The 21478-nt window shown below is 36.6% G+C and overlaps 5 protein-coding genes across 6 annotated transcripts; 1 reads left to right on the top strand and 4 right to left on the bottom strand.

Annotated features, from left to right (window-relative positions):
• Positions 1–1327: 1327 nt before the first annotated feature.
• LOC114516691 (tyrosine aminotransferase-like) lies at positions 1328–7182 on the bottom strand. The gene is made up of 13 exons (XM_028536235.1): positions 6474–7182; positions 5714–5854; positions 4866–4970; positions 4512–4579; positions 4195–4353; positions 3917–4055; positions 3740–3792; positions 3557–3639; positions 3067–3136; positions 2815–2943; positions 2439–2522; positions 2121–2219; positions 1328–1919 (listed from the first exon to the last, which is right to left on the bottom strand). The coding sequence occupies exons 1-13, from the start codon at positions 6490–6492 to the stop codon at positions 1740–1742; spliced, it is 1329 nt and encodes a 442-aa protein (XP_028392036.1). The 5' UTR covers positions 6493–7182; the 3' UTR covers positions 1328–1739.
• A 785-nt stretch (positions 7183–7967) lies between these two features.
• Positions 7968–10155, bottom strand: LOC114516853 (cytochrome b5-like). Its single transcript, XM_028536441.1, has 6 exons — positions 9923–10155; positions 9273–9309; positions 8959–9050; positions 8750–8776; positions 8408–8442; positions 7968–8185 (listed from the first exon to the last, which is right to left on the bottom strand). Exons 1-6 carry the CDS (start codon positions 10037–10039, stop codon positions 8107–8109), a joined length of 387 nt encoding a protein of 128 aa, XP_028392242.1. The 5' UTR covers positions 10040–10155; the 3' UTR covers positions 7968–8106.
• A 3307-nt stretch (positions 10156–13462) lies between these two features.
• LOC114516506 (phosphatidylglycerol/phosphatidylinositol transfer protein-like) lies at positions 13463–15503 on the bottom strand. Its single transcript, XM_028536009.1, has 5 exons — positions 15157–15503; positions 14384–14485; positions 14029–14154; positions 13880–13932; positions 13463–13699 (listed from the first exon to the last, which is right to left on the bottom strand). Exons 1-5 carry the CDS (start codon positions 15398–15400, stop codon positions 13619–13621), a joined length of 606 nt encoding a protein of 201 aa, XP_028391810.1. The 5' UTR covers positions 15401–15503; the 3' UTR covers positions 13463–13618.
• A 485-nt stretch (positions 15504–15988) lies between these two features.
• On the bottom strand, positions 15989–21199 carry LOC114516505 (tRNA-specific adenosine deaminase 1-like). 2 transcript variants are annotated; one of them, XM_028536008.1, is made up of 9 exons: positions 21040–21199; positions 20650–20721; positions 20504–20558; positions 20239–20366; positions 19725–20117; positions 19087–19350; positions 18873–18969; positions 18582–18801; positions 15989–16061 (listed from the first exon to the last, which is right to left on the bottom strand). In XM_028536008.1, the coding sequence occupies exons 1-8, from the start codon at positions 21197–21199 to the stop codon at positions 18594–18596; spliced, it is 1377 nt and encodes a 458-aa protein (XP_028391809.1). In that variant the 3' UTR covers positions 15989–16061; positions 18582–18593. The 2 variants fall into 2 exon arrangements, with proteins under 2 accessions (XP_028391809.1, XP_028391808.1); XM_028536007.1 differs by lacking the exon at positions 15989–16061 and having other exon boundaries at positions 18497–18801.
• LOC114516507 (autophagy-related protein 8-like) lies at positions 16131–18459 on the top strand. Its single transcript, XM_028536010.1, has 5 exons — positions 16131–16265; positions 16342–16397; positions 16477–16555; positions 16681–16774; positions 18059–18459. The coding sequence occupies exons 1-5, from the start codon at positions 16232–16234 to the stop codon at positions 18147–18149; spliced, it is 354 nt and encodes a 117-aa protein (XP_028391811.1). The 5' UTR covers positions 16131–16231; the 3' UTR covers positions 18150–18459.
• Positions 21200–21478: the final 279 nt, after the last annotated feature.

The raw sequence follows: 21478 nt of genomic DNA, 5'->3' as shown, positions 1-21478 counted from the left end.
ATATCCACAATAGTAATCTGTTTATAAACTATTTCAGCCCTGTTTACATGAGAACCAAATGAAATTAAACCGGAACCAATTCGATTCGATGTTTATTCCTCATTTTGCGCTAAACACTGCGTTGTTATACGCCATCTGACGAAGCTTGCAGTCGTTGGACTTCGATGCAAATTAAAAAATTCGTACTCAAAAACCAACGACGCTGAGTTTTGCGTGCAACGTAAACAAACATAACGAGACAATGATAAATTCAGACATTTCTTTTGATTTATAGACCAATCAGACGTTTTCTTAATGAAACGGATGGTAATTTCATAATGAACAGAGTCACGTTGATATAAAAATAGATACTGCTATTGTTGTTCGTGGTATCGTGCATTCAACGAATATCGCTGTTGTTGTTAACACGTTTATTGTATCGTGCATTCAACGAATCTTGGTTCCTTGAATCCCTATTCCCAGACTCCCTATTTCTAGTTTTAAAAATAGCCATAAAAATCCGGAAGTCTGAAAGGGTCACGAGAGTTGAGAAACAGGCTAAATTAACAGTAGTCAACAAAAAACCTGTCATTTTCAAGTTTTTGGAAACTACTGAATTCGAGACTGCTTTCAAAAGAACTTTTTGAAACAAACCGTAAGTCTAGAATAAGTTCATTATATATTTACTAGAAGCTAATTATTAATACTTCTGAAACTTGCAGTATTCAATGGCAACGAAAGTTGGAAGTACAACGGAAGTTGGGTCCTTGCAAGTAAAAAAGCTGAAGTTGTACATTGTATAATTAATGCTGAATCAACATTCTCATGAAATATTGCTTGAATGCACACTTCTCGACATAAAGAAGTCATGAGAAAATGGAGGAGACCGCGCGACATTCAACAATAATGTTTTTGCCAAAAGGAACAGAAGAAAATAGGAGTATGCCCTTGCGTTCCCGCGCTAAGTTCGAGGTTGAAAACAAGCCGCAGATGAAGTGCTTAACAACAAGGACACCCAACAATGTCCGCTTTCAACTTGGTTAACGCTCTATATGTTACTGGAGTGACATATCAACAGCGTGCCAGACTTTTGAGTATATTTCATGGGCAATGATTGGTTAATGATTTGACCGAGCAAATACTTAATTGATCAAAGTAAAACGATTACAAAATATTGCTGTTTCTTTATAAAGATTAAACACACTCGGTGGACAATCGCAACCTGCCCAAAACCTTGGTCTTTCTCAGTGTCGTAGGCAAATGCAGGTATAAGATACAAGTATTTCTCAGAGATTTAGAGAAAGAAAAGTCACATTTGAGCCGACTTGGACATTTATTATATTTAAATAATAATGTTATATATATTCCAGTTAATATCAGACTCTTAAATAATAAAGATATTCATTATATGAAATATTATAATAACTTAATCGGGCAAATACGGTTTTTTTCTGTAAGTCAAAGTAATTCGCCATAAAAACGAATTACAACGATTTAGTACGACATGTGAATTACGACAAATTGCCTTGAATAGTTGAAATAGGGAAGAAATATGCTTTTAGCCAAAGAATTTGTTTTTAACTACGAAAAATGCCCGGGAAAACCAAAGGTCAATTTATATATATTAAATACTGTGTGTTATGCAGTATATATTAAATACTGTGTTATGCAGTATATATTTAATACTGTACTGACTGTACTATATATCTAAGACAAACATAAATTTCCCATATTTTTTCTTCGGCAGAATCGTGGCTGGATTAGATGCCATTACATTGCACATCTCCTCGTCGTTTATGATCACAATTTTCGTCAAGACCATTTCGCAACCAGTTCTTTCTGTGATCTTGACAAAATCGCTCGATCCTCGCGCATGCTTCACGCGCGATGTCCACGGGACAAGTGAGAACCACGCGAATAAAGTTTGGATACTGAAAGCACTATTGAAGGTGACAGGAAATGTCAGGAATAGGAGGTCACAAGAGCAGGCGAAGAATTTGGACTTTCGACTGCGCAACAAAATAATTTATAAAACTCTTCCCGCGTTAGGATTACGGCAGTGTTATCTATACAGCCCCCAAAAGGTTGCAAACTGGCTCTTTTCACCTGAAACAATTTTTTCCAAGACAAAAATAACTTACCTTGGCAGGCAGACAAAACACCGACTGCTCTGACATTAAGAGCTGTGTGAATTCCACATCATCTTTAATGCCTGTCAACTTGTCGATGTTGATGCCAATCTGCAAAGTAAAAATAATACAAATTTAACTTTCACACAGATTTTACACACACAGACGTGGCTTTTACACAGAAATAACACTGAAGTTGGACCGTGCTCCTTCTCATTGCAAAATCAGGGGAAAATGCACACTTTCTTTCGGTTTATTCGAAGACCAAAGGTCATAATCTTTGAAGCTATTCATGCGCATATCAATTAATACCACAACAATGTTACGTACCAGCATGTACATTGCACCATACGCCCGAACAGGAAAAAGTTCAGGAATGGAGGAGAAACTGTCGTAAAATATTTCCGAGACTGACTAAAAATGAATACAACATCTTTTATTCCGGCGATCAATCTCTCGCGTGGCTTCCAAAGACTTGAAATTTCTTTCAAAAATCCTCCGAGAAACAATCTTTGCCGACCGCAGACCGGAACAAAGAGGAATTTCGTTGTAGACTAATTAGCAAATTTGTTTACATTTTAGAAACCCAATCAGAATGCATAAATATTCACTACCTTTGGGTAATAAAGGTACAATATTCACTATTTTACATGAAGTATCTCAGATGAAAAATGTAAACAAATTTGCCGACGTTTGATGTACCTACCCTCATGAGTGTTAGGGGCTTTTCAAAAAACTCCGGTTGATTATCAGACAACATTATAGGAAGAGCGGCTTGGAGTGGCGCACATGGTCCAAGTACTCTTTGACAAAGACGACGGAGGCTTGCTCTTACCTTAAAACACAAGAGGTTGACATCGAGATGGTTGAATAAGCCCGGCCACTTTGTGGCTGAGCATGATACTAGTTTCAAATATATTTATGAATTAGGCGTGGTTTAAAAATTCCGTGAAATTACCTCTTCACCGAAGGCATTATTTCTATCATGAATGACGACCCAGCCTAGTCTCCATCCAGGAGCTAAAAATCTAGGATATTATGAAATTTTTTTATTTTATTTCAAGTTTTCAACTACAAATACGAGTAAGTCCTGGAACTACTTGAAAGACGGAAGCTACTGAACGTATCTTAGCCCGCGAACAGGTGCACCTTTTTCTGTGCTTTTCCTCTTTTGATAGATGTGAACGAGTTATAAGTTACCAATGCTCTGATGTGTATGAGGTCCTACTTGAATATCAGTAACTAAATTCACTCGTTCACATCTACCAAAAGAAGAAAATCGCACATAAAATCGCTTAAAAAATTGGCCTTTACAAGAGTAATAGAAAATGTCCCGAATGGGCAAATTAAATGGTGGAGGATAAACCCCGCGTGTCGCGTGACGTGTTTTCGCGCCATTATATGCAATGGCGTAGTATATTAAGATCAGTGGGTTGTGCGGCGCGTACCTCTTAGCAATGCCACCGACTGTCAAAACCGGGACGTTTTTTGTTACGCATCCCATGCTGTAAAATGGACGATCACCAAATGTCTGTTGATGGAAAAGACGAATGATTGAGTTGAAACAGGCAAGGAAAACGGCGGAGAAAATGGAGAAAACATTAATTCCGACAACGCGAAGCTTTACTTACAACGTAGGCATACACTTCATCGCACAATATGGGGATTTGATGCTTTTCAGCAACTAGAGACAGAATATGTTTGTAGACTCATTAATATTATCACCAACGCCCCCAATAATACCAGCTTTATGCAATATCACCACCAACCATCATGACTACAGTATATATTAACACCATCAAGCCTACCATCTAAAATAGCTTCCAGATGTTCCTTGGTGTAAACTGATCCACAAGGATTTGATGGGTTGATCACAACTATCAATTTAGTCCTTTCATCAATTTGAGAGGACATGCCCTCTAAATCTACCTCCCAACCTTTCTCTGGCTGTAAAAGGAATAATGTTACCCAGGTGAGTTTTACCACAAGAAATAAATCGATTGTCTTAAGTTTTAATAAATTCATAATCGTTCGTTAGACTGGGGTGTGACTTGATAGCAAAAAGTGAAATACAAGCAAAACTCACTACAAGTTGATATGGTCTGGTTTCAATGCCCTTAGAACCACAAATACATTGGTATAAAGAGAAACCAGGCCGTGGAATAAGAATATTGTCACCATAATCCACCAAAAGATCGATTGCTATTTCAATAGCACCAGAACAACCGCTTGTAAGAACAACATCCTGAGAAGAAAGACACAATGACGGTGAAGAGGTTGGAATAACTGCTATGGAATGAAATATGTGTTACCTCAGAGGCCTTTATTATCTTAGGCATGCGAGCATTCATTGACATAGCAATAAAATAAGATGTAGGTTTGGGTTGAAGGAATCTATCTTACCTGGGCGTTCACAGTATATTTTGGTGTTGAACAATACCTTGCCACTGCTTCACAAGCCTCTGGGGTTCCTATAATTGCAAAAGATAAAATTTATAGATGTTTGCATTTTTTAGCACGCAACCAGTGGTAGATCTGCCTAACCCTATAACTGCCACTGCATGCAATTTTGACAATATTCAACACTAACCAACCCAAGTGTTAACAACAGTTTCCCAAAATTTATGCCATGCCCATCATAGGAAAAAATGAATCTGTTCTACTTGCTAACCCCCCTAGCTTCCCTGAGATTGGAATGTCATTCACAGAAGACTTTTCTGATCCCAAAGATCCTCAGTACAATGTTTCTGAAATTACCATGTGCTAGTTTATAGCCATTTTCTTTGTATGACTTGACTGCATCCGAAAAGGCTTCAACATGTTTTTCACATGGAGGCAGGTTTCCAAAAATACTTGGATCCCCTAAAATGCATACACAATCATATAGTGAACCCTACATTTGCTGGGGAACTGCTCAGCTGAACCCAGTATTTAGGTATAATGTGATACATAGTTAAAGGAACAATTGCAGAATATCTGACCAATCCAACTCTTAACAGTGAATCAGTATATAGAACTGCCTAAAATGTACTTAACGCATGAATTGGACTAGAGTAAACAAGACTGAATAAGACAGAACAAGAACAAGGCAGTTCCATACAGTTTTAAAGAACAAGACAGTTCCATAAGCTGCATTTGACCCTCACAGATAAGTCTCTCATAAGTCTTTAACATAATATTCTAGTATGGGCCTGGTATTCAATAATTGTACCCAATTCATTAACATTTCATTCCATCTAATGAGGTCAGAGATATTATAATTGCAAATGCATTTCATGCCATCTGATTGGTTAAAACATTCTCCGTTCAATTACTTTCAGGGAATAAATCATCTGGGATTAGACATAATTTTATTAAAAAATGATAAAACTATAAATCAATAATTGGACAAGAGCATTAGAAGAGTTGCCTCATATCACGTTGATGATTGCACTTTCCCAAAAAAACCCGAAACCCTCTCGTCGTAATGCGGGTGGTCTTTATGCACTCCATGTAAAAGCTCCCCGCTTAATAACGCCAGAATTTTATGACTTCGTAAAAATAACACACACCCTTTTATGTGACTGAATATCTGCTAACAATGCAACAAAGAGAGAGAGACCTACCAACTGTTAGTTTAATCACTTTTATGTCCGGATTCGGCTTGATTATCATCGTATCAACAACATTTCGAATAGGATTAAACGTGTTCACCGCCGTCTTTGACACTGGGACAACCCAGGGTTGCTTCTTTGTCGATTTACACACTATTTACACAAAAGCGCGATGTTAATATCAGTGGTGTAGAACCAAGCGTATAAAAGACGACAATTGACAAATGTCACTCAATTTTATAGAACTCAAGACCTTCAAGGTCTTAAAACACTAGTGGGTACATGCGCGTACAGGAAAGACACAGGTTTATACAACAAATATTTTAACAATATAGAGTTGTGGAAACAAGGATGTGTTATATATTCAAACGTAGCTCGTTTTTCACATGAACCCTGGCGAACAACGTGGCAGCATTTATAAACTCGCATCCGTTCGTGGCTGATACATCAAGAGCCAGAATAAAATTGCCGTTAAATAATATTTACATTTATAGGTTTATCATAACGTATTTCCTGATATTACTACGAAAAACAGACAGTGATATTATGTTTTTCGTTTTATTACATTTAAAAGATCTCTGCCTGCTCGTGAAGTCTTTATGTATAAATATACTTTAGGAGAACATATTCACTTTACAAATAACGATAAAATACAACGTTCGATGATGCGAGGTTCAATGGGGCTCTCTTCAATATTTATGTGTCAAGATTCTAGACTTGACTATGTACGGTTTATTACAACAAACTTTTTAGAACTTTCTATTCCTTGTACCTTGATCGTCTTGATGCATATCGCACGACTATCGCACGACTTAAAACAGCTATACACTTCCGCGTAAAATCCAATGTATTTAGAAACCAGTTTGAAACCACGACACACTTAATAGCAGATATTTTTTTATAACACGCTCGATTTTCACCACCAGGAAAAATTTTTATTTTTTTTATTTTAACAAATCGACACGCCCCGACACACGCCCCCAAACACAACCCCGCGATGAATATTGGCCAATCACACGGCAGCTTCGCTCGACCTCCAAGTAGCTCCTCTGTGACGTTGCATAACAAACATAACCACAACAAACAAACAGATGGGGGCATTCAGGATCAGGAGGTTATTTCCGTAATGAATTTTTAAACACTAAATTATTTCTGTTCGATAAACACCTTCATTCACAAGACAAACGTTTGTGAAATTTTTTGAAAGAGAAAATAGCGACATTTCGATTATTTTCTCCACAAAGAGCTTCACTGATATTTTAAGTGCCATTTCCTATAGTTGGGCAACTTCTATAAGTGTGCTGCATCATGGTGCGTTTGGTTAAATGAAATGTTCGTATTTCAGACAAATGAAAGGAGAAACATACCATTATATTGAAATCAACATACGTGTTAGTTACATAAGAATTATTCCGAAAAATCAGCGAGTGCGAGGTGAATATGGCCAGGGCGGAATCTCGATGAAAATCGAGGCGATATTTACTAGCCTGAGGTGAAAAATTGTTTTAATATAATTATACTAGTGATTAGTGGTGTGAAATGTAATTAAAAGTGTAAGCAATATAAATGTGAATAACATTCCGTAATGTAAACAAACACGTCTTTCACACTTTGAATTGTTATGCAACCGTTCCATCATTACAATGTTGCCCCCTCTGATATGAAGCTTGAATTTAGCATGCTTTGGATTTTTTTACAGACGAAGTTTACGTCCCATTTCGAACGAAATTTAACCAATATTGTGTTAAATAAACAAACCGTTTGTTTACAGGGTATAACATGAACTGTCAGAATACCTAAGCCTATTTTAGTTCGCTATACTTATAAAACAAACGAACTGCAGTTTTGCAAAATTAAGGAAAAAATTTGCAAATTAAGAAATAAGAATACCTTTGTTATGAGCAGAACCGATGATGCGCAGAAGAAGCCTCTTCAAAATCCACTTTAACCACTGACCTGTATACACATATCAGTAGCTGTAACCTATGCCACTGACCTGTATACACATATCAGTAGCTGTAACCTATGCCACTGACCTGTATACACATATCAGTAGCTGTAACCACTGAGCTATATAATAGTGGCTGTAACCTATGCCACTGACCTGTATATTCTCTTCTTCAATGTCCTTTGATAGAGCATTTGAGCAACTTCCTTCATTTCATTTGTCACTTTAAAAAGGCCAGCCGCCATTTTGAAAAACCGTCCTCAGCTGCATGAGAATTGATACAAATTTCATGCAAACTCTTGCTCGCTGAAAAAGGTCTTAAATTTAACTAGTTTATTACAACAGTTTACAGAGTAGTATTCATCCCTAGTCCAACCTTAGACATGGTCAAAAATTAACATGCCTCACGGTCAGAGAAATCTTACGTTCATAAATTATGTTCGTTGATTTTTTCTAGTCAAGTTGACATCATCTTGTATACAGCTACCGCAATAATTCCAATACTTATAGCAGCTGGTATGAGCCATGATATTGCTCTAAATATGAGAAAAACTCTAATTAGCATTACAGAATCCAAAACAAATACGTGCTTCCAAGTAGATCAGTATTCAGAATGATAGCAGTATTTCCAGATGGATTTTCTGCATGAACACCCTTCTCAAAATATGTCCAAAACGAGGGTTTCCTGCATTACATTGTGGTTCATTGCTCTGTTTTTTTAAACTTTTGTATTAAAAAGAATGTTTCATTTCACTTACGTTGCTGTACTATTTGAAGATTGCAATTCTTCACTCTTTAAATGAAATGTCAAGAGAGTCTACATGAGCTTGTATTCTTCAATGAAAATTCAATTTATTTAGGTTTGCTATGAATGGCAGGAGCCCACAACATTGTGAGCCAGTTATCCTTCCCCCTCTTTCATTGTCAATACTTAGAGTAAGAGAGAATCTAGTAATCTACTGGAGTAAATGTTGAGATTACTTGAGAAAGTATCATCTGTCTTTAAACTATTGTAAATCAGGCTCAACTAAATGGCATAATGTCACAGCCTAGAGACCTGACTCCAGGGGCAATGATTATGAATTTATGATTAGCCATACCTGTTCAACCTCTGGTTCTTTATCAGCCTGAAAGAAATTGATGAAAGCTATGACATACTAGCACATACATACTGATGAATAAGAGTTTTTATCTTGTATCCCTAACATAAATTTGACTGCCATTATGCCCTCACGTTCTGGTTCCCAAAACAAAGTTTAAAAATACAAAATTTGGCAGAATCACTGGACAAAATGGGAATCTTCCAAACCTCAGCCAATTCACCAATAAGAAAATCTTTCATTAGCTCTCTGGCATCATCTGAATGGCCAACATCTTCAAACGCCTCAGTTGCTTTTTGTCCTTTTAAAATTAAGGTGATTTATTAAAACATGAGGGATATAAGATGGCCTAATTAATATGAATATCAAGCATGGTTCTCCATAATGATTACTGAATACTGCAAAATTTAAATTTGAAAAATAACTGGCATGACTTTTTAATCAAATTTTATTACCAGCAAAAGGACAGTGTACATGCAAGTGTAGCACAATAGTATAAAAATAATTTCTGTATGGTACATACCTGCTTGTTCCAGCAGAACTTCTTCTCCACCAGGATGCTGTTAAAAAAGGCATTTGTTTGGAAAATATGGTTTTTATTCTGAGAGAATATGGCTGTGGTTGATGGTTCAAATTGCTTGTTTAACCAGTTGCAAATGTTTATAAAATTTTCCATTCTTAAATTTCACCATCATCAGAAAATAAGCAAAAAGTGTCAACTCCTTTTTTGATTAGTCTGATAATGGTACAAAGCTAGTAAACTTTGCAAATTTCTTTCAAACGCATTTCGAAATTCTGTTTTTCTATGAAAACTCAGGTCTCCAAAAATGCTTGTGATTAAGAATTAAAAGGGTCTTAATTCAAGCAAAGTATTAAAGATAGGTTGATTTTTGTGTACACAAGTCCAAATGCACTTGAAGTGTCTCGCACACAGCATTAAAAAAATCCACAATCTCATGGTCACTCTTGAACGTACATTTCCAAAAATATTTCCTAGGCCATGTAATAATTGTAATATTGTATAAAATACAAAACTTTAATTTGTACATGCAGGCAAAGTATAAAAGCAAAATAAACAACAGTTGTGATGAAATCATTGCAGAGCACGTTGTTTTCTACACTATAATCGTCTTTAAGTCTTTATTAAACAATGAAATTCAAGCTTCTTCCTACCTCGTCTAAAAATTTCGTCACATCGTACACTTGATTGTGTATCGCAATCCAGAGTGATTTTCCCATATTATGCTGTTCCAATTCAGTTTGAGTTATGATTTTTTTACCCGTTGACATTCTGATAGGAAATAAAAGCTAAATTGCTGTTTCAATACAAGAAGATTTTAAAGATTTTGAGCACAGATACTATAAAAGAGAAATCAAAGTTCGACTGGGAGGCTAAAGTTCGACCGAGCAAGAGACTGCCACTCAATATTACGTAATAGTATATATTAGCATTTCGTGCGTGTTGGCGCGCAATTTATGCATATTAAAAACCAGACAATATTTGTTTGAAAATTTATTTCAAATTAAATAATTTCGAAAGCTTACACAGGACCCTAAGGCTTTTATTAAAGCTAAGGAAAGTTGAACAAATTTACTCATTAATCTACAAATTTAATTAATTTATTTTATAATGCAGGTTTTTTTGCTCAGTGCAAGCCAAAAAGTATAAATGGCACTTTTCAGACATATTCACAAATCAGACTAGGGTGTTGTATTCTATCACATTTTTACGACAGCTCTGAAGTCTTGTCCAGGCATCTCAACATGGCTCATTATTATTGCAAATATCACCAATATAATATTCTTTCATGAGATTTATAGCATCCTCAGAATGTCCAATATCTTCAAATGCCTCTGTTGCATCTTCGCCTGTATAAAACAAATGCAGGATTACATGACCACTTGTCGGTAGATTTAGAGTTACTTATTAAAACTTAGTGAAAACTGAAAAAATAAGTTGACTAATATTTGAAACTCAATTTCAACAGGGGAATGAGTAGCTTTTAATTACAACAGCATAAAAATAATTGTTAATAAACTGTTTAAGAAAGGGGGGGTGGATGGAGGCACTAAACTAGCACTGCCAAGTGCCAACCTAACCCAAACACACCTGTTAATTAATTCTTGTAGTTGCTAACTTTTCAATATAACCTAATTACCTGCTACATTATATAATGGGATTTCACCTCCTGGATGCTAAACAAATATAATAAAAAAATGTGTTTGAAGGAAAAGGAAGATAGTTTGGTAACTGTTGAATACATAAAATACTGGGGCCGGTTGTATGAAAGCCGGATAGCGCTATCCACCGGATAGTGGTTTTTTCAATCGCTTTAAAATCGCCCGTTGTTTGCTATAACTTTGATTAAATCTTAGTATTCCTAAATCGAGTATCCTCTTTAATAATTGTTGGTTCCAAAAATGAAATTTTATCGCTTTTCGAGCATTTTTAGAACCGTTGAAAAATCACTATCCGGTGGATAGCGCTATCCGGCTTTCATACAACCGACCCCTCTTGAATATTTTCATCAGTTCAAGATTTTTTTTAAAGCGTCAAGAAAATAATTTATTAATAAAATCTGGCCTTCGGTCTGCAATGTTACCTAAACCAAAACTGCGATGAATCCATTTTACTATGATTATTATAAATCCAGACTCGCTCTGCACCATTTTGTAAACCAAAAGCGAAAAATCTATTATGATTTTTAATATATTGAAACCAGCCTTCGTTCGGCAATGTTTAAACCAAAAAATTACAAGCTGAAGAAATGTGATTGCGAACCATTTTAAACGCCGAACCAATGTTTTACAGGCCCGGAATTTTATGTATCCTGCGATAAAAGGAGTATTATTATCACAGGTGCTATGATACAAAGAGTAAATATCATTTGAGTAATTCTGTCAACAACACATTGACTACCTCAGTGACAAATGTCGATATATCGTAGACCTTTCCGTGTACCACGACCCATAAATTTCCAGGCGAATTGTGTTTTGAAACTTCTTCGATTGAGTACAATTTTCTCGTGCTGATCTTCTCACCAAACATCGATTTGACAACGGTTTGACTGTTTCATGTATTTCACCGACGTGCTTCTAATTTGGCATTCTTATAATCACACTACACTGTATTAAGCGGGTCAATTTGGGGGAGTGTCAAGGGGGTGATATAGGAGCGACATCTGAAGAGCCGCAGCTCAACCTCTATTTTATTCCTGTCTTTTTATGTTGCACCAGAGCGCATGTTATTATTTACAGAGATTATTTAGCTATCGAACAATGCTAATTGCTACATAAAAATACACAAAACAAGTGTCGTCTCCAAGCAAACGTACGCAAACACTTTTTTTTGTCGGTGAGTTCTGAAGCAGAACTTGAACACAAAGAGGAGTCCAGTCGGCCTTCTTTTGCCTTGTCTTCTGTCCTAGTTTTTTAAACTGTCAATTGTAAACTTTAAACGTTAAATTTTTTTTTGACACCGAATAGGTGACTCGATCTGAAAGCGTGGTTAGTCGGGCTTCTGAAAGCATTGACCCAGAAGTGGATAGGATTTTACAGGGAATGAAAATTTTCGTTGCCGATGTCCTGTAATAGTACTTGAATAGTACTCAAGAGTGCTCTTAACTTGACACTGGAAATCCGGCTCTTGAGCACCCAGCTGTCCTTAGAACGCTTTGTTATCAAAATTTCATTGTGTATGTACAACGCGATTAACGCTTCTCTTTTCTTTATCTGTCTGTCCTTTCATAATGTAATAACGGCGGCTCTATAAGGACGACTCTCCATTCACCGTCCGCATCACCCGCGCGGGCCAAGCGGCCTTTGAAAATCTGCTCTTAAAAAGCGATTACCATTACTATCCGCGTCATCCGCCCATGCGACCGTGACCGGCATGAAAAGAAAGCGCGCTTCGCCCGCGCGGGTGGAGCGGACGTTATGGAGAATCGCCTTAAAGCCCGTTTTCCACTGGGCGACTTTTTTCGCGCGAACAGATAAAAAGTAGAAAGCGATTCTACTTTTTCGCGGCGAATTTTTTCGCAAACTAATCACATCACTGGATTTCAGTTATCGCTTCGAGTCGCGCGAATAAATTCGCCTAGTGGAAAGCGGGCTTAATGGAGCATCAGGGCGGATAAAATATTTTTCCCATTTAAAAGTTGCCAGAGACAGAAAAATAAACATATCAAATCTGAAAACGCGAACTTATCCGTGCACATATTGTCGTATTCGTGGCGTTTTCACTTGTTTTCACATCCAAAACGTGGTAAAACAACACGTGTTCGAGCTGAAACATCACGTGTTCCAGCTGAACGCGCGGACCTGGGCCGTAGATAGACCGCTTGATTGGCGGAGTGTATATTCAGATATTCATGTTTATATACCGTACAATAGCGTAGTATAAAATAGCGTACAAAATAAATTAGTCGGGCATAAGACGAATATACAGGGTGAGTAAAAAAACACCTTTGAAATTCAAATTAGCCGCATAGCGGCTGTAATGTGACAGAAGTTGCCTAAAATATCTCATGGGTATACGAAGCATATCATATTAATTAACCTAAAACATTAAGTTTGTTCCCTTTGGGAGTTAAAATGCATTGTGTTGATTGTACACATGGGAATTGTCATATTCCAGCCATAAGTTCACGGCTAATTTCGCCAGTAATTTGAATTTCAAAGGTGTCAGTTTTTTTTACTCACCCTGTATGAATAAATATACAACCCCCCCCCCCCCCACACACAAATTAAGCTTCTAGCTACGGCCCTGGCGCGGACGCGTGAAACGGACGAATACTTGAAGAATTAAATAGCTTAAAATATTCATCGAAAACTACTAACATGCGTAAACATGCGTATCTACAAATCACTTCAAATTTTGAATTCAGCTTCAACAATCCCTAAGCATCTATTGTCTTGGTTGCGCACATGACCAGCAGCGAGAAAGTAGCCCTGAAGATTAGAAAAAAATTAACATTAGTCGCGTCATCCGAGTTTCAGTAATGACCACTGACCTAAATATGACTCCCGTTCACGGACATAACTAGTCTGACTAGAGTGTCAGACTTTCACCAAAGTATGGAGCATACAGTTTTTACATCCTCCAGGACATCGGAATTTTCTGTAACCTACCTTTGGCATATGAGATGGGAATTTCTTTCTTTCATTGACAGAAATTTTATAACCTACAAGTGGAAATATTTTTCTAACTGATGCCGTTATCAATTGTTCATAATATGTAACTTCAGCATTCGATAAGAAATACTTAAAGCTCAAAGTACCTTTTCGCATGGGACATTTCACGCCCTTGACATGGATATCACGGCAAACATCAAACGTTTCGTTGAACAAAACTCGACCACCATATGATAAGTAAATGTTAGCTTTCCCACGTACGAGATCTTCACCTAAAATTCAACTCAAGTCAAAAACATTGACATGGGAAAATTGAGCTATGTACACACCAAACTGATTAGCATATTCGGCGTTAAAGCACAAGCCCGCAAGCAGGCTACACCAGCTGCGCAAGGCGACTGGGTTCAGGGGGTCTGTTATAGCGAGATTGGAGAAAAGTCTGTGTCAACAGAATCGTCTTAGTAAATACGCAGAGCCAATCGTTATGCATATATTTCTCACCTAATGTAATATTCGCTACGAGGGTCGCATATATTCTGCCGTTTGACGAATCGTAACTCAGTATAGCTTTACCAACTTTTATACGATTTTCATTCTTTGAATCTAAAATACAATATTTATTTTAGGACGTAGGATGAGGGTGAACAACAACCTCGTAAGCAGGGCCCGAGCCCAATGGCAGATGCAACGGAACAACATGCCGCACAGACACATGGGAATGCAACGATGGTCATTGGGCATTCATCAATCAACGCCGATTATGATAAACAGGAGGCTGGAAACATGATTGGACACGTGAGCTGAAACTCTCTTGCAAGGTCAACGTTTTTGCATAAACACCATGGGATGTTAAGTGTAAACATTTCTCCTGTTCTCCACGACGCTACGTTGTTCAGAAATCATTTCAACACTGAAGACTTTTCAGATTCCTTCGTCACTGTTTATACTGAAATTCGATACCCGAAATATTACAACAGCTAGGCTATTTTAAACTCTGCTTTTCAAATCTCTAATTTTACAATCTCTAACAATACAATTTCAAAATTTATCGGTTTTGACCCTATTACATTACACAAGAAATTAATGTTTCTTTTCTCTGCCAATTTGCCCAACTTAACAACTTAAATTCCAATAATAATTCGGAAAGAAAGTGTTTGACAGTATATTTTAAAACATAATATATTATATTATTGTTTAGTTGGCCTGTGTCACGGGGCCTGCAACATTCATAACACACACAGCCAAATTTTGACCAAACAAGCATAAGTACCTACCACACATATCGTAGACGTCCCCAATTGACAAATAATTATTCTTCTTCACCCATCCATCCCAGTCGAAATTGGAGCGAGCGCTTTTGCCCGTGAACGCTTTATGGATGGAGCGTATGTCTGAGAATTTTACACAAAAATATTGCTTTGCGATTACGATCAAGCAAATCAGAGCCAGGAAAACGACCATACAGACGCGCTTCTTGTAACCGATGCCAAGAAACCGCGATTTTGCCAGCATAAACATATTTGCGCATCGACGATTGCGCTAAGTATATTATTATACGTCGCAGTCATGCAGTGGCTGTTGGATTTTTTCTTCTGTCAGAATGTCTCTGTTGAACCGGAATTAGACACTGATGGGACGCGTCACAGGTCAAAGTTCATCAATTTGTGCGCAGAACAATTTGTGCGTGACAACAGTGACCTTTGATAGACTAGTCGAGTCTGTTCTAGCGTGGAGGCGCATACTTTTTGCCGTCTTACAGCTCGCAGAGGGTAAGGAGAGGAGAGACCCTTGTCCATCTCCAAATTTTACAGCTGTAAAAACTGTAAATGAACCCGGATCGTGCATAATCGGTGCATTATTGATCTGCAGCCGATTGCCGTTGTGTTGACTTTTCGCGGACATAGAGCGTCAAAAGTCTTTTCATAAACATAGTGGTAAGAAGTAACCGTGATTCGCTTTATGATGTATTTAGCGAAATATATCTTAACTTCAAGACCCTATCCATGCCCGTTAGGTAGAGTTCGAAGCTGCTAGAAGGCTGTGATAATTTATATTTACAAATAAATAGCTATTTTCATATGTAAATATCTTAAGACTTAAGGCGATCCACACCTGGAGAACATTCCAGTTTTTCATTCTTTCTCATGTCTGAGAATCCATTCAGAGACTGGTTCCTAATCTGACGTCAGAGAGATAATTTTAGCTTCATAACTTTTATGACGTATTCATGATCACGTGACAAAAACATTACGCTTCGGTTTTTCTCGCTTTCATTTCACTACCCAACAAAAAGGGGAAAATAATTTAGAAACTTCTTTGGTCCGCAGTCGCGATCTTCCTGCTAAAAGTATGAAGTGGACCTTCAAGGACGAGCATTCGATCGGTAAGTGTTAAAAATTTGCTTCTTTCGGCGTTTTGTTTGGCGTGAATGACAAAACAATTTTTTGGTTTTGTTGCAGACGTGAGACGCGCAGAGTCAGCCAAAATCCGTTCGAAATACCCTGATCGAATCCCGGTAAATAACAAGTAAATCTTCCTTGCGATATTACGTATAATTTTCGCTGTATTTAATCGGGTTCTCCTGCTTTGAATAGGTCGTTGTAGAGAAAGCACCGAAATCAACAATACCGGACATCGACAAACGAAAATTTCTTGTTCCCAACGATCTAACAGGTTAAAATCTTGCCCAAAATCTAACACAACAACGCTTTATTGTTGCCCTAGTTTCAGATAAAACGTATCGATGCTGTTCGGCTATAAAAATCTTACAAATGTTGACAATTTACGTATGTTTTTAGTGGCTCAATTCATGTACATAATCAGAAAGAGAATTCAACTTGCTCCCGAAAAGGCAATGTTTTTGTTCGTCAACAAAGTTCTGCCGACAACGAGGTAGGTATTTTCATAAAATTCACACTTCTTTCAAAACTTGAACGAATTCAGAATATTCTTTAATTTGCTACTTCAATTCCCAAGAGGCTTTTAAATACAGTAAATAATTTCTAACAAGTAGAATGGACACAGAGTCATATTAAATAAAATAGCGCTATTTTGGGAAACGAATTTCTAAATGTTTTTTTATTAAATTGCGGTTTTCGCTGCATCGTCAGGAGGATAATTCCTGCCGATTTCTTAGTAACTACAAATTTGAATTTGATATGGTGTAATAAAACTACGATATCAATCGAAAATAGTGTAAAAAGTAGGTTCCACGAATGCGAAATGCCCCTTACCGGAAGTACTGTCGTTTGTGAATGAAATTGCGAAATTATATAATTTAAATTACGAAATCGGTTTAAAACTGTAGAAAATATTGCTCTCGCTTCTGTTTTTGATGCTATGAACTTTGTTTTCATATTTAGCTGCACCCATTTTTCTCTGCAGGTGGAATATTGAAATTAGCGAGGATGATGTTTTTTATGGTGAAATGTCAATAAAACAACCAGACCAACCCGACAAACTATAATACATATACAAAAACATATTTCAGTTGAATTGGAGATATTTTCATCACGGTTTTGCGACAAGCATAGCAATTTTTTATTCCCAACATTAGCTGAAGGAATCATTGTGGTCATAAATTAGTATGGGCACCAGCATTTCACAAACCAGGTGTTTTGCAATTATGCATGCAATGATCTTTGCCATCTCATTGGGCGGTGGTTTTAACAGCAAAAACAGCTTTGTTAAACTGTTATCAAAGATGAAGTGAATCTTTGACATGTGCACATGTGATTTCAGAAAAATCGTCGACAAGGCACATATTGCAAGACAATGCAATTAAACGGTTGTTAAGAGCTGCTAATTAGCTATTGACATTAGCATGGCTGCATGTAGAATTTACATATTATGTAATTAATAGGAATATGCATGTATTTATTTATTTATTTTACTCATCTCCTGTACCTAGTGGACATTTAATGTGGAAAGTAAGCATAATGCTCCAAGGAAAGTCAGTCCAAGACAAGCCAGTCCTCAAGTGATGGGGATTGATAAGGGTAGCTCTTTAGAGGGGCATGTCCTAGTAGACCTTAGTAACCATGACTGCATGGGAGCCACCAGCAGTTTTTTACACTACACTCCCTAAAAAGATCAAACTAGAGATCTACTATTGCCTCAAACATCGCCACCAAACATCTTTTACCTTGTTAAACTACATCTTCTCTTTCATTCTAGTTCGACAATGGGAGCAATTTACGAAGAACACAAAGATGAAGATGGTTTTTTGTACATAGCCTACAGCGGTGAAAACACTTTTGGTCAGTGAAGGCAACAAACTTCTGATAAAAAATTATTCTTTGGAAAATTTTTGAGTAAAAGTACATGATATATCTTTTGGCAATTATATTCAAATCAATACAGTAGAACACTTTTTCACCAAGAACTTGTAAATATGTGACTTATCTTGGTCCAATACCTTGTACTCAGCAGCCTTTGGTTTAGGTATAAATATAATTTATGTATTCTGCATATATCTGGAATTGAGATAATTTGAAATTCACTTTTCCAAAGTGAATTTCAAGCTAACTCCATATTGATTATGTTTTAAAAATAAATAGTTTTTGTTTAAATTTCAACTGTATTTTGTGATGTAATTTAATTAGATTAAAAAGGGTTTAATTTTTACTCTTAAAGTTCCAATTATTAGTTTCTATAATTCAAAGCTAATTTCCTAAAGGAATGAACAATTGAGGCTTACCTTTTGAAGACATTACTCAGTGAACTGTTCTAAATAACTTGGTTTCTCCAACCAGGTACTAAAAACAGTACAAAAACTTTCTTTTGCTTTGTTGTAAGGAAATGCGTCATCCTTGAACTGTTTATATGTTTTTGAAGATTGGACTTCTTGTCTTGAAACTTGTGACATTGCCAAGACCGCTTTAAATTGGTTGAATAATTCTATCTTACATATACACAATCTAAAAAAGGAATAAAACAAGATTGTTCTACTTGAAAGCTTATAATTGCTTCAATTCTTTTTGATAAATACCTTGATTTTTGTGAGTCTCTATTTGATTTCGTTACCCCTTGTTTCAGGCCGTTAATCGCCACCTCATGGACTGATGGCTTTCTAATCATGATTATGGCTAAAAAGATGACAGAAGAAATTTTGTACACCAGCATTTCAGATTCTATATTGAATTCTAAACTTTTAATGATCACTCTTTGACAATGGATTCTATTCTGTACTTATCATTCAAAACCTGAGGGTGAAGGTGTTAACTTTTCTTCTTCTGTCTTCCCTCCAATTTCTTCTGCTCTTCTTTTTCCACCTTCAAACTCCATGTCCCCTGGCAAAAGCCTGAGTTCTTTTACTTGATAACCCTTGGGGAGTGGACCAACCGCACTGGTTCTTTCAAACAATGCTCGTCTTAATGCTCCCGGATCGTAGGTACATTTTCCGAGCACAATGGAGGCAAGATATATTGGTTTCTCGAGAAAATATGAAATCAATGCACCTTGGCAACCTAAGTCATATAGAGAACTTAATCGAAACAGGAGAATATTTCATTCACTGCATCTTGTCCCAAGTTAACTGTTTGTTAATTACAGTTATAATGCAGGGGCTGGTTGTTTGAAAGGCATTTAGTTTAAATAAGCCAAAGTTTAAAATTACTCTCGTACATCTTGTGAATGACTGAACCTATAACTGATCAAAATTAAGCTATTTACATTGAAGTATTTCAGCTCATTCATCCAATGAAGAGATAATTTTGTTTTCCATTTTAAACTTATCAGCCATTTAAGCAGAACACCTTTTGAACAACCAGCCCCACTTCTGTAAACTGCTGGTATATACTACATCTGTTGCAAACTTGTTGAACCCCCTTTGAACCCTTACCTAACACACACCATTTCATGATTTTATCACTGCAAGACATGGAAAGTGTAGGGTCACCCCTTCCTGGTTTAGTTCTTAACACTCCAACATTATGAAAGCCTGATCCAACATCATGTAAATCCTGTTGACCACCAGGCACACATTTTGCACCAGTTCTATAAATATCTGAAGTACAAACATTGTCTTCACTTGGCAAAGCAGAACTTTCCAGGTTTACTGAAAAAGTGGGTCTTTTTTGTCCCATTCCATTATCAGACTGCTTTCCCACATTTTCGTTATCCATGCAAATGTATTTTGAGTCATGTTCCAACAAGCTAATATTTTTTCTTTTTTTCCTTCTCTCAATAATCATTGTTGAGTCTCCTCCCTTCGGAAATATTGACGCATCGCCACCTTGAAATTAATTTGTAGCTCAGAGCTAACACCGGTCTCGTCCAAGACAGCTAGCTGCTGGGTAGACCCAGCTAAAGGTACAGCTGTTTACACAAAAACAAAGTCTAACTTTATAACTTACATGGTGTGTGAGAAGTGAAGAGATGAAAGCTGATACTATTCTTTAATGAACACTTTTTAGTGTGTTTATCAGACATAAAAATACTCTCTTTTGAACCATAGCAATTCTGTAACTCTTGATAAATATACCTAAAGATTAAAACACAATTTCTTTCCACCATTGAGAACTAGCAATGTGCAAAAATGTCCCCAAATGCAGAATTCTAAGCAATTTTATACAAAAACAAAATAATGCAGAAGAGGTATGTAATTCATGAACAGCAAACCTTAGGAAGCCTCTGCGTGCAATGACTTCAGCATGACTATCATTCAGGAGATTTCCTATTTAAAAGAAATGTAATCTATCTCATATCATATCCTAACACCCACAATCTTTTGAAAAAAGGAAAATTACATTGGTTGCTGTTGCTACCTGTTGTACTAAGCTGATTTCGACCAAGGCATTTTGATCCACTGCCCAACGAGATTAACTCTAATCTGTAATCTAGACAATCACACACAGACATTGATACCCTTTACATAATATACATAATAATGATATAATACTGTATTTAAATATTATATAATAATAATAATATAATAAAAATCTAACAAAATCACCGATATATTAACAAAATTAATATGAAAGTTTAAATGATATACAGCGATATTTTTATAACTATGGCCATACGACCTAGGAACAATATTAACATCGCTAGATTAGAAGATATTTGAATTTACCGCCAAATATATACTAGTTTATATTGTTTAGAAATCAGAATAAAAGCTATCAGGATTCAAGATTGTCTGATAAATTTCGCACCGTTTTCTTGCCCCTCATCGAAAACAGCAACAACAGCAGCCAGGATCGTCCATTCTCTTCCTGCTAATGGTTTTCCTTTCTTCCCTAGTCGTTCATAGTTTTCGTAAACAAGCTTACAAACTTTGTTTGAAAAGCCTTCGTCTTCGAACCATTTCGCCATATTCAGTTTCCGCGGGAGTCACTGCGCGATATAGCAACTATACTAACTGGACTGCCAATTTCATCGATACTTCATATCGATACTGCTTTGGTTATTATGTCAAATATTTTGATATGGATAACCACGCTGTTTTAATGGTCAAAACCGTCAAATGCTTGTCCTATGTAAAGTTGCAAGCATGTTTCTTGCCCATATACAACATTAAACAATATAACCGTGCTTTGGTTATGATGTCAAATATTTTGATATGGATAACCACGCTGTTTTAATGGTCAAAAC

The sequence above is a fragment of the Dendronephthya gigantea genome, unplaced genomic scaffold, assembly GCF_004324835.1.
Source record: "Dendronephthya gigantea isolate DGI-Jeju-01 unplaced genomic scaffold, DenGig_1.0 000006F, whole genome shotgun sequence".
Taxonomy (NCBI): Eukaryota; Metazoa; Cnidaria; class Anthozoa; order Malacalcyonacea; family Nephtheidae; genus Dendronephthya; species Dendronephthya gigantea.
The sequence above is the reverse complement of the archived record's forward strand: the minus strand, read 5'-3'. Positions and strand labels throughout refer to the sequence as shown.